We start from the raw sequence: 15,443 nt of genomic DNA on the forward strand, positions 1-15,443 counted from the left end.
GAATAGGCACAGGCGTGGGGCAGGTGGTGGGAAGTAGCAGCAGCAGATGGGAGGGGAGGGTTACAGGAAGAAGGAGGGGCTCTTAAATGATGTCACACCGAAGGCCAGATACCAGCTTCTCCATGTTGGGGGGCCACGTGGCAAAGGGCTCTCAATGTGGCCCCCAGGTTGACAGCAATATTTGTGACCAGAACATAAGGGCCCCAGGGCAGAGAGAAATAAACCAGGAAACCAGCCTTACACACAAAGCACCAGGTTTTGAGAATACTCAAGAAAAGGTAGAGGCTTTCCCGGTGGCTCAGTGGTAAAGCACCTGCCTGCAATGCAAGGAGACACAGGAGACTCGGGCTCTGTCCCTGGGTCGGGAAGATCCCCTGGAGGAGGAAACAGCAACCCACTCCAGTATTCTTGCCTGAAGAATCCCATGGACAGAGGAACCTGGTGGGCTGTAGTCCATGGGGTTGCAAAGAGTCGGGCACGACTGAGCATGGACACATACATACACACAAGAGAAGGTAAGAGCTGTTCTCAAACACACACATGGGTAACCAGCCACAAGAAGGTGAGCCTAAGGGGTTGCACTAGGTCTCCTGAGTATAAGTTACAAGGGCTCCTATTTTGGTTTGGGGTCAAGAACTGTTCCCTTCTCCTCCCTTGCCACCCTCCATGAGTGCTGTCCAACAACGGCCAGAGTCCAGGCTTCACTTGTTCGTGGGTTGAACTTTTAATCAGTGTATTCAACAGTTATCAGTTAAGTGGATTTACTCTGTGTCAAGGGTCCTGCTCGGGACTTTGAAAGCAATGAAGACTAAACATGATTCTAATAAATAAATACATATACAACTAGAAACTGTGAAAGCAGAAAACTGGGTTGCCAGAGAGAGATCTAATTCAGACAAGGGGTCAGGGACCTCTAGAGGACCTCTAGATTTTTGAGGGACCCCAGAATGGTGACCATGCCTCCAGCCAGTGAGATGAAGGGAGCCCCCCTCCAAAGGCCCGCAGATGTAAGGAGTGGCGTGTTAGAATTGGCGGGGACCTCAGCGCACTTTGGAGGAACAGGAGGTCCAGAGACTGGAAGTGACTTGCCCACAGACACACAGCAGGTCGGTGGAGCCGTCGAGAGTTGGACGATCAGCTGAGTCCCCTGTGCCACCTCCTGAAGTCACAAGTCCGCCTGGCTGCCTCACCCAAGAACTGTGTGCTATGGGGGCCACCCGCAACAGCAACGGGGTAGGGGGTGAAGCTGGGGGGGCGGGGCGAGCTGCTGCCAGACCCCCGGAGGGATGGGGAAAGGGGTAGGGGCGGGTCCGATGACGTCATTTCCGGGGCCCGGGGTATATAAGCGGGGCGCGAGCATGCCCCACTGCTGCAGTGCCCGAGCCCGGTGCGGAGGGCTGTTCGACAGGCAGACGCACACGGAGACCTCGCGCCGCCATCCACCCCCCATCCCGCGCCAGTGTCGCCGCAGCCCGCCCAGAGCGAGCAGTCCAGCCGTCCTTCGCCCTAGCGCGCTCCGTGGCCGGCTCCGGACCGCCAGCTGCTCGGCGCCCCGGCTTCGCCATGCGCTCCGCCGCGGTCCTGGCGCTTTTGCTCTGCGCGGGGCAAGGTGAGCGAGCGCGGGCCCTTGGGGGAGAGGTTCCTGGACGCCCCTGACTGCCCTGAGGTCCAGGCACCGCGCAGCGCCGCGTGCCCCTCCTTGCCTTCCCTCCGGCGCGGCGAGTTTTCAGCGCCACGGACAGCGCCCCGCCTCCCACCTGACCCCGCAGAGTGGCCTCGGCGCAGAACCCGCAGACCTGACTCTTTGACTCCGACTCCCGACCCCGCGGGACAGGGCTCCCTGTCGCCCCCACCCCACGTCTGGGCTGCTTCGGGGCCAGCGCCGGCTCTGCGCTGTGGCTGGCCAAGGTCATTTGGGGAGATGGGAGGACCGCTGTTGGCTCCCCTGTTCTCCCTTCTTCCTCCTGCTCCCCACCGTCTGTCTGCCCTTGACTTCTACCTCTCCCAATCCTCCTTCTCCATCTCTGCCGCTCACTTCACCCTCTTTTCCATCACCTCTGGGGTCTCTCTGCCTCTCCCTCATCCTCCCCCCACCTCAGTCCCACCCAGCCACTGGCCTGTTTTCATAGCTCTTGGCTTCTGCTCCCACACCCCCTCCAGAGCATAGCTTTCCCAAAGGGAAGGATTAAGGCTCTCAGTGCAGCCTGTGGGAGCCACCCCCATGAGGGTAGCAGTTGGGAAGGGAAATAAAATCAGCTCCACATCTCATTTTAGTGGGGGTGGTGTTAGGGAGGAGCGTTGGGGTGAATGGGCCCCTGATGAACCCGCTCTGGAAGGACTGGGTTCTCCCCTCAGAGCAGAGGAGTGACCCCCGCTCTCTTTTTCTTCCTAGTCATTGCCCTGCCTGTGAACAGCCCCATGAATAAAGGGGACACTGAGGTAAGAAGGGGCGTGGGTTTGCCCTGGGATGGGGGGGGCAGAAGACCCCAGTGGACCCCTCAAAACCAGATCTTGGGCAGCTGCAGGAGTCTGGCATCAAGCCAGGGGCCAGCACTGCGGCTGCTGAGCCTGGGGACAGCTTGCAAAAGAAGATGTCAAAGTCTGCTAGATTTCCCTGCTTGCCTGCTGCGGGGCCTTCCCCGGCCTCCTCTGAGCTGGGTGTGCAACCCAGCGGAACCTGTGTCTTACCCACTGGGCCCAGGGGCCAGGCCCACTGTCTTGAACACTCCAAATCTTGTAGGCTTGCCATGGGCTGGTGGGGGTGACTTCTCTGAGGTTGTCCACTGTCCTGCGAGAACAGTCTTCATCTGCCTGGCTTCGGCCTCCCCATTTGCTCTTCCCCAAGGTTCTGGCAGCAATACACCAACCCCATCCCACAGTTGCTAAAGCCCTGGCTCTCTCAAAGGACCACAACAAAAACATTCTTGATCATGGCTCCTGCACCCAGACCAGTTGGGGCTTCTGGTGGAGGTCACCCAGGAAAGGACTTGTAAGACATTGATGGGGGCTTCTGTGGCCAGCAAGAGCCACTGTTTGTTGGGCATATTCCCAAAATTGATTCACATCTTGAACTGGGACTGTTTTTCCAGCTTCTGATGTTCACAGATATCTCCACTTGTGAATTAGAGAAATTCTACTCCCTGCCTTTTCAGGAACTATTTTCTTTAGAGTGGCTGTAGTTGAAACCCAAAGCATCAAAGAGATTTCAACCTCAATGTGCTCATTTAAAATTTCCTATTCACTAGTTACGGACAGGCGTAAATTGCAAAAACCGCTGCCACTCATTGTAGCTGTGTCATCTTAGGAAAAATCCCTTGAATTCTCTGAGCTTTCCGTTTTCTCGCTATAATGATATTTCCTTTGAGGGAAGTTGTAAGGAATGAAAAAAAAAAAAGAAAGAAAAGTAGCTCAGTCATGTCTGACTCTTTGCCACCTCATGGACTATATAGTCCATGGAATTCTCCAGGCCAGAATACTGGAGTGGGTAGCCTTTCCCTTCTCCAGGGGATCTTCCCAACCCAGGGATCGAACCCAGGTCTCCCACATTGCAGGCAGATTCTTTACTAGCTGAGCCACCAGGGAAGCCCTGGTAAGGAATAGGACTCCTGTGAATTGCTGACACATAGTTGGTCCTCAGTAAATGAGCATTTTTATTCATAGCCTAGAGCTTCCTTTCCTGACCTCCCCATCATTCTTGGGACCTATACCCAATTCGTCTTTCCCAGAATCTGTCCTCATGGACTGGTGGTTATCTGATATTCCCAGTGCAAGGTTTGTGGTTGCAGGAAGGGTGGAGGCTATAAGCCATTCCTTGCCAGATTCCTTATGAGAGACACTTTGGCCATCATATTTTCAGCAGCCTGGGTCAGAGACACCAGAGCAGCTGGTGAAGACCTGCATGTTCTATCTAGGATGCCATGACTACTGTAGAGCCTGTCTGCCAGTTTACTATCCTGGATCCTTGAACGGGTTGCCTTGGCATCCCATAGACACAGCCTTCCACCCCCTCACTCCTCACTGTGTTGCCTGATGCTTGTCTGACACTTCCTGCTCCTCTGCCCAGCTCTAGGCAGCTGAAGCAGGCTGGAAATTGCGAATCCCTCCCTGACTGCGTCTGGCACTCCATGTGTTACAGAGTATTTCCTCATCTGTGCCCCATCACCCTGGGAGGGGAGTCAGAAGGTCTTCTCACTCACATTTTACAGAGGTGGAAATTGAGGCTCAGAGAGGTCAAGTCACTTGCCCAAGATCACACAGCTAGGATGCCACACTACAGTTGGCACCATCTTCAAATATCATCCGTTTATCAGCTGTCTGATTATCCATAGCACCTTGCTGGCCACTGGGCAAGACTTTCAGAGAAATAGCTGCTGTTGACCTGGGATGAGCACCCAGATACAGTAGATGTATGCCCACATCCAGCCAGGGAATTCACCTGATGGGTGAATATGGAGCCAGGCTGTGAGGCTGTCACTCCCTGCATGTGACAACCCCATAGATATTTAGAGACAGTTTTCCAAGTCTTGTTTCCAGGCAGGAAAGAGCCAGGAAAGGTCTTTGTTCTCCTCTGGGTGGTCCAGAAAGGCTTCCTGGAGATAGCTGATCTTTGGAGCATCTGCAAGACTAAAGTACTTTTGCAGGGCTACACCTCTAATGTCCAGGAGCAGCTTCCCCATCTGTAGAGAAACACTTGGGATGAGAGCGTGCAGGGTACCCACCCCCACTTTAGAGGGGCTCCTGCTGGCCAGGTAGTTGGAGTGCCTGGCACTTGGTAAGCACTGTGTGTGGATTTTTAGTATTAGTGCTATTATTGTCTGGCTTAGAAATCTCAGCTGTGCCGCTGAGCTAGGTATCCATGGACTCCTGAAGACAAAAGTGAGCGTCATTATGTCCTCCTTAGAAATTTGCCTTGGAACTTCCAGGGGCTGAGCTCCATGCCCAGACCAGCCCCAACTGGCCCCATTCTGTTCCCAGGTGATGAAGTGCATCGTCGAGGTCATTTCAGACACGCTGTCCAAGCCCAGTCCCATGCCGGTCAGCAAGGAGTGTTTTGAAACACTCCGAGGAGGTACGGGCCAGGCTCGGGGTGAGGGGCTGCTGCCTGCAGGGCTGGGAGGCAAGGACATGAGTGTGTGGTTTTTGATGGAAATCAACAGTTTAATTAAGTAGTCACTGACCATGTGCCTACCTTAGCCAGGTCTGTGCTGAGGTCTGAGTGGTACAGAGAGATGAAGAGCTAACAACCCCTGTGTGCCTGGAGCTTACAGTCTAGCAGAGGGGAGTGATATGAACACAGTTAACTAGAATTCTGGGCAGAATGAAACCAGGGCTGGGAACAGCAAGCCCGCAGAATGTGAGCTCCCTGTGGAGGAAGATTTTGTGTGCTAAATCCCCAGGGTTGAGGACAACCACTGGCACCTGGATACCCTGTAGATGTGTGATGAATAAAGGAACACCAAGGGCGGGTGAACATGATAATGGCAAAGCTTATGCAAGGAGGCAGTCAGTGTTGGCTGGATCCAACATTAGCATTAGGATTGGGATTTAAGAGAAAAGTGGGAAATCAGTAGGTAGCAAAATGAAAAAGAGGGTACTCCAGGTGAAGTAGACAGCACTAGCAAAGGCATGGAGATGCAAAAACAGGTTGTGTTTGGAGACATTCCTGTATCACTGCAGGAGATGCCATCTCTTGGCAGAAGTCTGGGTGCAGGGACAGTGGCTGACCTTCCTGATAAGATAGCAAACTTAGAAAGGAAGTCATTTCAGAAGTGTTATCTCCAGACCCAATCTTGCTGCTACCACCAGGGTTTTGAGTTTCCAGAATAAATTCCTTGTGCTCAGCTGAAAATATTGATGGCAATCTCTTTCTCGGCTGTCTTCTGGAAACCACCCGTAACGACTCCCCTTCATTGTAGATGAACGGATCCTCTCAATCCTGCGACATCAGAATTTGCTGAAAGAGCTCCAAGACCTCGCTCTCCAAGGTATTTTCCAACCACTGCACATGAATCTGGGTGAATTCCAGTACCTAAGAGTCAGAAAAATCATGGTGGAAGGTTGAGCAAGATCTTCTTTCTGATCCTCACTTACCACCTTTTTGTTATAGGGTGGTAAGGTGGGGTCCTCTATGCTGCTTGGCCCAGTCTATCATTCATACACTTAAAGAGATCAAGGCCCAGAGAGGTTGAGTAGCCTGTCCAAGGTCACACAATAAGTTAAGGACATCCCAAGACCAGATGCAGCTCTTCTAAAACCCTGTGGTCTCTGGAGTTCAGCCATGTTAGAGGGGGCACTTTCAAGACTCGGTTACAGAGAGGACTTCTTTTCTCTGTTTAATGGGAAAGAAACTGGTCTCCAGGAGAGAGAAGGGGCCCCTTTGCCCTTGTGAGCGTCTGCTCAAAGCGGAGATGGGAGAAGCAGGATCTTGCTTGCCCCGAAACACAGCCCAGACTTCCAGTGTGCTTTTAGAGTGCAGTGTGTCTTCCTCCAAGAGGTTAACAAAAATCTACTGATGCTGTTGGGAATGGAGTGGTTTTGTGAGGTAGTGAGCTCCTTGTCACTGAGGATATTCAAGCAGAGCCCAGGTAGGATACTGGGAATGGAGGGTTAGGCTGATGTCGTCCCACGGAGTTAGCTACTCTGCCCAGCCCCAGGCTCCTTCCTGGGTTCCTGTGCGGCACAGAAGGCCTCGCTGGAAAGAAATGGGTCCTGGGTTCTGGCCCTCCACCTCCCTGTGGGAAGGGGCTATTTACTTGGGGGTGGGGACATGGGCATTCTCCTGCCTCTCTCTGAGAATGGGCCCTCGAGCAGGAGTCTCGTAGCTCCCTGCAAAGAAAGTAAAGGCTCATCTTCAGGGCTTGGCTTGGGTGGGGTGGCCTGGGGTGGAGGGCGCAAAGGCTGGCCGGGCTCAGGGAAGACCCCTACTCTGAGGCCTCTGGGGCAGACTGGGCCACATGTACGAATGGAGAGCGATTTGGGGGAAGAGGCGAGTGAAAATAACCACAGCTAGAAGGCTCCCTGAGGCCCTCCCCAAGTTAGCACACCGTTGTTCCTCTCGCTCACTTGTCCTGGAAGACAGACATCCACTGCACGTGGTTGCTAGGATACAATATGATAATTTTTAAATTAATTACTGAATGACTGGCGTTATATTTAAATAATTAAATGTAATGTCAGTGAAGACTATGATAGGAGGATATGTCCCGAAACATCTGTTTACACACATACACATGTGTGTGTGTTCAATATAAACGGTGTCCAATATACAGGTACATTGTTGTTTTGTGTTAAAAGAGGATGAGATAAGTCTACATGTCTGTCCATCCGTCCATCCATCCATCCATCTAGCTATCCACCGACTCCCTCTTCTGTATTCTCATAATGTCTTCTGCACACCTCTACCCTAGCATTTATGATGTGGCCACCCTGTTTTATAGATGAGCACCCAAGTCTTGGATTACCCAGGTCACCCAAGGTCATAGAGCAAAGAATTAACCGGGAGGTGTGAACCTTGGTTGGCCAGGGTCCAGATCTGGGCATAATCCCTGGTCCACCTTCACCATGTCAGGCACCTCTGGCCACCCCAGAAATTCCCATCATAGGAAAACCAGCATTGGCTGCAGAGTTGGCCTGGCCAGGGCCACCGTCAAGAAGCAGGGGTGGGTGGAGATGGTCAGAGGAGGCAGCGCAGCCTGGGCTGATGCAGGAAGAAGGGTCTTATGCTGACCTTGGGCTTGGATACAGACAGGTGTTCGGCCTGGGCTTATGGGGGTCCATGGGGACAGGTGTTGCCTGAATCAGGAGCCCCCACGAGGGGACAAGCAGTCACTGTTGCCTCCTGCTGCAGGGTCCCCTAGCCCAGGGGTCCCCAATCTCTGGGCTGCACAGCTGGAAGTGAGAGCAGGCAAGCGAGTGAAGCATCATCTGTATTTACAGCTGCTCGCTATCGCTCTCATTACTGTCCGAGCTCCGCCTCCTGTCAGATCAGCGGTGGCATTAGATTCCCTTTAGAGCACGAACCCTACTGAGCTTGAATCATCCCCAAACCATTCTCCCGTCGACCCGATCTATGAAAACATTGTCTTCCATGAAATCAACCCTTGGTGCCGAAAAGGTTGGAGACCGCTGACCTAGCTACCAGCCAGGTCCTGAGGGTCCCCCACTCCCTGCTACTGCTCCTGGAGCCCTCGACTCTGAGTCTTCACTACTCCATGAGGCAGCAGGCAGGGAGCATTCTTATTTCACAGATGAGAAGTGGAATTTGGAGAGGTGATGGGGTCATGTGATGGGCCCTAGCTGGGAGGGGGCGGCCAGCCCTCCCCTCCCGACCCCCCCAGCTTCTGCCCCCTCAATCTCTCACTGGGTAGGCCCAGAACAGGCCCAGTTGTACAGATGAGGAAAGAGAGGCCTCCATTCTCACAGCCAAACATGCGGGGCTTAGACCAAACGGCGCACTTTTCCCATTTTCTTATCCAGGAGCCAAGGAGCGGACGCATCAGCAGAAGCAGCACAGCAGTTACGAGGCTGAACTCGCAGAGGTGCTTGAGAAGCCGAACGACCAGGCCGAGCCGGAAGGTCAGTGCCGACCCGTCTGGCCAGAGACCAGGGGAAGGAGAATGAAGAGAACAGTGGTTACAGTAGACCGAGGGTCCCAAGGAGTCAGAAGCCCCTCCTTTGGGTCCTGGAAGGAAGCTCTTATTTCCTTCTCTTTCCAAATGGGGACACTTGAGTCCCAGGGAGGTTGAAGCACCTTTCCAAGGCATAACTGGAGATGGAACGTCTCACTCCGCAGCCCTTGATGGGTCGTATCTGCCCACCCCAGGCGCTAGCACTCAGGCAGGAGCCCTGGCAGATGGGCGGCTTTGACTCTTCCCAGTGGCTGAGGCAGTGCCTCTCCTCCCAGGAATTTAGTGGTGCCCTGGCATAGCCTAGGGGCAGCAAGATCCCAGAGGAGCAGGTGTGAAATACTAAATGAATCTGGATCATCTTTTTTTTTTTTTTTAATTTTTTTTGACTGCTTTGGATTTTGGTTGCAGCATGTGGGCTTTCTCTAGTTGGGGTTAATGGGGGCTACCCTCGAGTTGCGGTGTGCAGTAGTTTTAGCACACGGACTTAGTTGCCTCACAGAATGTGGGATCTTCTCAGACCAGGGATTGAACCCATATCCCCTGCACTGGCAGGCGGTTGCTTAGCCACTGGACCACCAGGAAAGTCCTGGATCATCCTTCTTGAAAACAGAGAGCTTTTAGGGGTCACAGAGATCATGGCTTAGGTCAGAGGGATGCTCCATTAAACTCACTTTTCTGGCTAGAAACAGTCACATGCTTGTCCTCGCAGCCCTGCTCTTTGCACGTGGAAGGTGAGTGAACGGGGCCAGTTCCTAGAAGCAGGGACCTCAGCGGTCATCCTTCGGGGCTGAGAGGGGAAACCTGCCGGCGTGCCCTCACGTGGGTCAGGGCTGTCACCCTAGTGGCTGCTTGAGGCACGGCAGGGGCTCACATGTTCTGGTTCCATGGAAATGAGTGTCTGACTGACCCTGCTTCTCTGCCATGGACTGTAGGAGGAGGAATAGGGTAGCATTCATTGGGGAGACAGCCATATGTCAGTGCAAAGGGCACCCTGTACTTGGCATTCGGAGGTTTGGGTTCAAGGCTTAGCTCTACCATCTGAGCACAGACATGTCACCTTACCTTTCTAAGGGTTGGTTTGAGTTTCTGTAAAGTGGGCATGGGAGCACTTCCACCTGGAGTCCTGGAGTCAAATGGTGGAATGGACTTGGTAGTGACTTGTTCGACAATAATCATTTCTAGCAATGGGAGGGATTTTTACTAGATGAAAAGCTGTCTTCAAAGCAGGTACAAGTAAATGCCTTTTAATGAAAGCTGACAAATACTGAGGAATTGAATACTTTCACAGGACGCTCAAGATAGAATGCTTGCAGAAGGGACAAGGACGTCACAGTAATGGTGCCCATTACACAGAGAGGTTAAGGAACTTGCCCAAGACCACACAGCAGTTCATCTGCTGTCTTAATTTTAAATTCAGGGCTCTAGCTTCTGGGGTCATTTTCAAGGGGTCGTCACATCCTCCTTCGAGAGTTAGAATTACAAAAAAGAAACACAGTCCCATTGTGCTGAGGTCAAACCCAGACGTGGAGAGGGCAACCCTAATTCTCTCATGTGTGTGTTGGGTTGGGCTTGCTGGAAGCCTAGAGATACAGTGACTAAGATCTGAAATTGGGCCCGGGGGAGATTCGATGTGCAGCCTGGTCCTCAGGGCATGACTTTGTTCTGTTGTTTCTGTAGAGGGGACAGAAGAGGTGTCCTCCAAGGATGCTGCAGAAAAAAGAGACGATTCTAAAGAGGTGGAGAAGAGTGATGAAGACTCGGATGGAGACAGGCCTCAGGCCTCCCCAGAGCTTGGGCCAGGGTCCAAGGTTGAGGAGGACAACCAGGCCCCTGGGGAGGAGGAGGAGGCCCCCTCCAACGCCCACCCCCAAGCCAGCCTCCCCAACCCAAAACACCCAGGCCCACAGGCTGAGGAGGACAGTGAGGGCCCCTCCCAGGGTCCAGCCAGCAGAGAGAAGGGCCTGAGTGCAGAGCAAGGGAGGCAGGCAGAGAGAGAAGAGGAGCAGGAGGAGAAGGGGGAGGAGGCCGAGGCTGGAGAGGCCGTCCCGGAGGAAGAAAGCCCCCCCACCGCAGAATTTAAACCACACCCCAACCTCGGCGGCAAGGAGACGCAGAGGGGTGAGACTGTGTTTGATGTCTGAGACTTCAGCAGATATGTTGGGGAGAGGGGGATGAGTGGGAGGGCGGTGCCCTGATCCATAATCTCATTCCACCTTCTCAACAACCCTGAAAGGTAGGTATTACTCCCATTTGCCAGATGGGAAACCAAGGCTCAGAGAGGTTAAGTAATTTGCGCGTGGTCACACAGCTGATTTGTAGTAAACACAGAGATTCCATCCCAGGTTTATCTGGTTCCAAAACCCTGCATCTCTCAATAGTCCACAGAGCCCCTCTCCACCCCCAGGAGGGGAGAGGGGCTTTGCAGGGTGAGCGGGTGGGATTTGGGAACGGAGGGGCAACATGATGGGAGGGAACAGGCTTGTCTGGGGACACTTAGCCTCAACCAGGGGTTAGGAAAAGGTCCTGGCTCCCCTTGAGGGCCTGGTCAGGGTCTTTCCTTCCTCCCCAGCCGGGCGATCCCTGGGTCGGGTCTTCTGGCATGAAAGGGCTAAAGGAAGAGGTGACTTGGCGCTTTGGGGGTCTTGTAAAGCGTGGTGTCGAGGTGGCCTTTCCGTCCAAGGGGAGTCTGTTGTGAGGCTGAGCTGGACCCGGTGGACAGGGTCTGTGGTCACAACAGCGGCTACAGAGAGACTTAAGGGAGCGGCAGGGGCCCGGAGAGGTGGCAGCCGCTCCCTTATTCTCCCACTCTTGTCTACCAGCTGCTCCAGGTTGGCCCGAGGCTCTGGCCGTGGATGGAGCTGGGAAGACGGGGGCTGAGGAGGCCAAGCCCCCGGAGGGGAAGGGGGAGCGGGCACACTCCCGGCGGGAGGAAGAGGAGATGGCAGGGGCCCCTCAAGGCCTCTTCCGTGGTGGAAAGAGCAGGGAACCCGAGCAGGAGGAGCAGCTCTCCAAGGAGTGGGAGGACGCCAAGCGATGGAGCAAGATGGACCAGCTAGCCAAGGAGCTGACAGCCGAGAAGCGGCTGGAGGGGGAGGAGGAGGAGGAGGACCCCGACCGCTCCATGAGGCTCTCCTTCCGGGCCCGGGGCTATGGCTTCAGGGGTCCTGGGCTGCAACTGCGGCGAGGCTGGAGGCCGAGCTCCCGGGAGGACAGCGTGGAGGCCGGCCTGCCCCTCCAGGTGCGCGGCTACCCGGAGGAGAAGAAGGAGGAGGAGGGCAGCGCCAACCGCAGACCAGAGGTTGGTATGGGGTGGGAGCCGGCCCTGGGCCCCGCTGGGGGGCATGAACCCAGACGTGCTGCCCCGCATCCCCGAGGGGACACTGTCCCCTTGGAGTCAGGACTAGAGAGGCGCCTGGATAGGGGGCGCTCAGGAGACTGGGAAGGCACAGGAGAAAGGGCGTGTGGTGGGGGGGGCACCCAGGAAAACTGGCCGACAGGCAGACAGAAACATTCAGATCAGCACACAGAAGCTGAAGAGCTGGTGAGTGAAGCGGATCCTAGAGGCACTGGGAGGGGCCTTTGTCCCAAAGGCAGTAGGGAGCCTCTGCAGGTTTGGAAGCAGGACAAGGATGGATGACGTTTGGAGCTTTGAATGGACAGAGCTTTGGGAACTAAAGGACCTGGCGGGGGCTGGCCTGGGAGGGCCATTTGCTGCCTGGGGGAATCCAGGCTCGGGGCATCACTGGCCTTGAGAGCTGGGAGGGCAGGACAGGAGGGGACACTTAGGGACAGGTGGTGTCTGGGGAGGCCCTTCCATTGGCCCAGCCGTACCCTCTCCTGACCTCCAGGCAGTTCAACCGCACCCTCCTCCCAGGTTCAGACCCTGCCTCCCGTCCCGATGGCAGAGTGGGGAGGATCTGGTGGTGACGGGTGGGGGAGGCATGGGCATGTGCCAAAAGACTGGGGGTCTGCCTCCTCCTAGGCTGGGTGATCTTGGGCAGGTCACTCCCCTTCTCTGAGCCTCATCAGTTCCCTCATTTGTGAAATGGGGGTAAGAAGTCCTTTCTGCCCACCTCATTATCATGATCAGAATGCACACAAGCTTTGAAACCCTGGCCATGCCGAGGGCTACTTGGGAAGCTCAGAGGGGTGTGGAGACATGATATCATGGGAGGGAATGGGTTGGGACTTTGGGGCAGGCTGGCAACACCACCTTGGAGCTGGGGGAGCCTTCAGGTGGCGGGGGGCAGTCCATGGGGTTCAGGCTTTAGTTCTCAGGGGGGCATCAGGCCCTTTTGGGGGCTGGGGTGTGTCCAAGGCCCTGGCCCCAGTGTTCCTCTCTGCCCACCCAGAAGACAATACGGCCCTTTCCTCGGGTCCCCAAACCGAGGGGTCTGGGCCTGGGTCCCAGCAGTCTGAAAGGGAGAAGACTCCTCATTGGCAGCTGGTGCCGAGTGGTCGTCTGCCTGTGTCCCCAGGGACGGAGGGGACAGGGCTTCAGGAAGCAGCCACTTGCCCCCCACCCCTCCCCAAGGCTGGGCACCTTTCATCACTGCCTTCCCCACCCTCAGAAGCTGGGGAGAGCCAGGGGCTCTGAGGGACTGGCTGGCTTCCCTTCTCCACGGGCAGAGGGGCCCTTGGACTACAGGCAGGAGAAATGGGGACCCGAGTCCTAAGGATTGGACAGGACAGGGCCCCCCGACTCAGCCCAAAGGTCTTAGAAAAAATGACCCCTGAATCACAGAACTCCTGCCTGGGGGGTTACTCCAAGATGGGGGCCACTAGGGTCCCCATTTCATTGGCAACCATGGTCCGTCTCTTCTCACTGGGGCCCAGGTAGGGACTCCTGGAAAACCAGCCCTCTCAGTCAAAGCTGGGGTATGGCTGACTCCTGCTGTGACTCTGAGGGCATGCTCTTGTGGGCATCAGTCCCAGAGGGTCCTCGCCTGCCCTGGACCAGCCTGGCAGCCAGAGCTTGGGGACCCAGTGACAGGGACAGAGGATGGAGGTCCCGTCCAGGCAGTGCTCACGTCCTCAAGCCTGTGTGCTGGCCCCCTGCCCCTTGGATAGGGAGGCATGCAGCAGACAGGATACCCAGGCACAGCCTCACCTTGGAAGCCACTGTCACAGCCTTAGCCTCGGGCTGGGGGGCTCGAAGCAGCTCTGAAAGGCACCAGAGGCTTGGTTTCCCACATGCCTGCCCAGAGCCACTGAGGAGGAGGTGGAAGGTATGAGGTTGGGGCACACACTCTTGCACGCTGGCTTCTCAGAGCAGCGCAGCAGGGCAGCTTCACTGTCCCCATGAAATAGATGAGGCTCAGAGAGGCAAAGCCACCCATCCGAGGTCACACAGCTAAGCCGGGAGCCAATAGGCTGACTGTGCGCTCCACGCTCCAGCGCCCGGGTGACTCTGGGTGTTCTCTCCTAGGACCAGGAGCTGGAGAGCTTGTCGGCCATCGAGGCGGAGCTGGAGAAGGTGGCCCACCAGCTGCAGGATCTGCGGCGGGGCTGAGGCGCCGACTGGCCCCACCAGCCAGGGCCCCGAGACACCCCGTGGGCCCGGCTCTGTTGTCCCTCCTGCAGGTCCCGGCCAGACGGCCCCGGGTGCTGCTTCTGGGAGGGAGGCCGCCCCCAGCCTGCCCAGCCCACCCTGTTGCCCCCACGGTCTTTTCCTCCTGCTCCTGACCCCTGCCCCAGTGCACCCCTCCGCAAGGCAGAACCCCTGCCTTTCAAGGATTGTCCTGTCTCTGAACACAGACAGCCTTCTCAGTTTCCCTTCCACCATTAGAGCCACTGGGCCTAACTGCAATAAGTACTGACCTTTAGGCAAAAGCTGAGGACTCCTGACTATATTGTGTATGAAATTTATCTAAGGAAAATAAATCTGCTCTGGGCTCTTTCCTGTTTCTCTGAACTTCCCCCATCTTGACTCCCAAGTGGGGTGGGATGTATGGATTCAGGCAGAAGGACAAGGGGAGGTTCAGTCCCCCTGGGGTGACTCTGGGCCGCTTTTCAGTACGGGGATTGGAGGGCAAGTGACTCTGCTGCTCAAAACATCTGTTTCCTCATCTGTGAAGTGGGGGTGCTGACACCTGCCCCAAAGTGCGTGTGGGATTAAATAACACTTCCCCCATCTGCCAGCCATACGTGAGCTGGGTCAGGCAGGGACGGGGCTGGTTTGGGAAACAGCCCCTGCTCTGTGCTGGGTAGAGGCCCTGACAGCCCCAGGATGGTACCTGCCACCAAGGCCACAGGCCCAGCCAGCTCTGAACTTCCTGACTCAGGCCTCTGAGCTGCAGACCCCTCCCTCGGCACAAATCTGTCATCTCCTCTGACCTGATACATGCACGGGACTCTGGGGCATTTGAAGTTCAATGGTTCACTATAGCGCGGTAGTCTTATTCTCAGCTTTGAGAACGATGAAACTGAGGCTCAGAGGATGAGATGACTCATCAAAATCTCAGGCAAGAGTGATGCCCCATACATGTAACCACAGGGGCTGCAGGATTATGAATCAGAACAGACAGGCTGATCTGCTGGACTGGAGTGGACCAGCTGATTATCAGGGCCAATCATTCAGTCATTCATCAAACGCTTATGAGCCGCTGCCTTGAGCCCAGCAGGCCTGGGCACACAGAAATGGCCTGGTCGAACCCTGACTTCAAGAAATTCACCGCCTGCAGAACGTGGGTTTTGACATCAGACTGCAGTTGGAATCCCCAGCCCAGCTAGAGAGTTTGGATGAGCATTTCTCGTGCGCTTGCAGCCTCAGTTTCCTCATCTATAAAATGGGGATACTTTTTAGCTTCTCACCAG

General features: G+C 55.4%; 1 protein-coding gene across 1 annotated transcript; it reads left to right on the forward strand.

The window, feature by feature from the left end:
• Nucleotides 1-1,381: 1,381 nt before the first annotated feature.
• CHGA (chromogranin A) lies at nucleotides 1,382-14,421 on the forward strand. The gene is made up of 8 exons (XM_065906525.1): nucleotides 1,382-1,609; nucleotides 2,393-2,439; nucleotides 4,975-5,068; nucleotides 5,916-5,984; nucleotides 8,476-8,574; nucleotides 10,305-10,745; nucleotides 11,447-11,925; nucleotides 14,056-14,421. Exons 1-8 carry the CDS (start codon nucleotides 1,564-1,566, stop codon nucleotides 14,137-14,139), a joined length of 1,359 nt encoding a protein of 452 aa, XP_065762597.1. The 5' UTR covers nucleotides 1,382-1,563; the 3' UTR covers nucleotides 14,140-14,421.
• Nucleotides 14,422-15,443: the final 1,022 nt, after the last annotated feature.

The sequence above is a fragment of the Muntiacus reevesi genome, chromosome 15, assembly GCF_963930625.1.
Source record: "Muntiacus reevesi chromosome 15, mMunRee1.1, whole genome shotgun sequence".
In the NCBI taxonomy this organism is placed as follows: Eukaryota; Metazoa; Chordata; class Mammalia; order Artiodactyla; family Cervidae; genus Muntiacus; species Muntiacus reevesi.

Excerpts from the sequence above, each read along its gene's own strand:
- CHGA (XM_065906525.1), top strand. The coding sequence starts at position 1,564 with ATGCGCTCCGCCGCGGTCCTGGCGCTTTTGCTCTGCGCGGGGCAAG. Across the intron at positions 5,985-8,475 it reads CCAAGACCTCGCTCTCCAAG|GAGCCAAGGAGCGGACGCAT; the intron begins GTATTTTCCAAC and ends TTTCTTATCCAG. Across the intron at positions 11,926-14,055 it reads GCGCCAACCGCAGACCAGAG|GACCAGGAGCTGGAGAGCTT; the intron begins GTTGGTATGGGG and ends GTTCTCTCCTAG.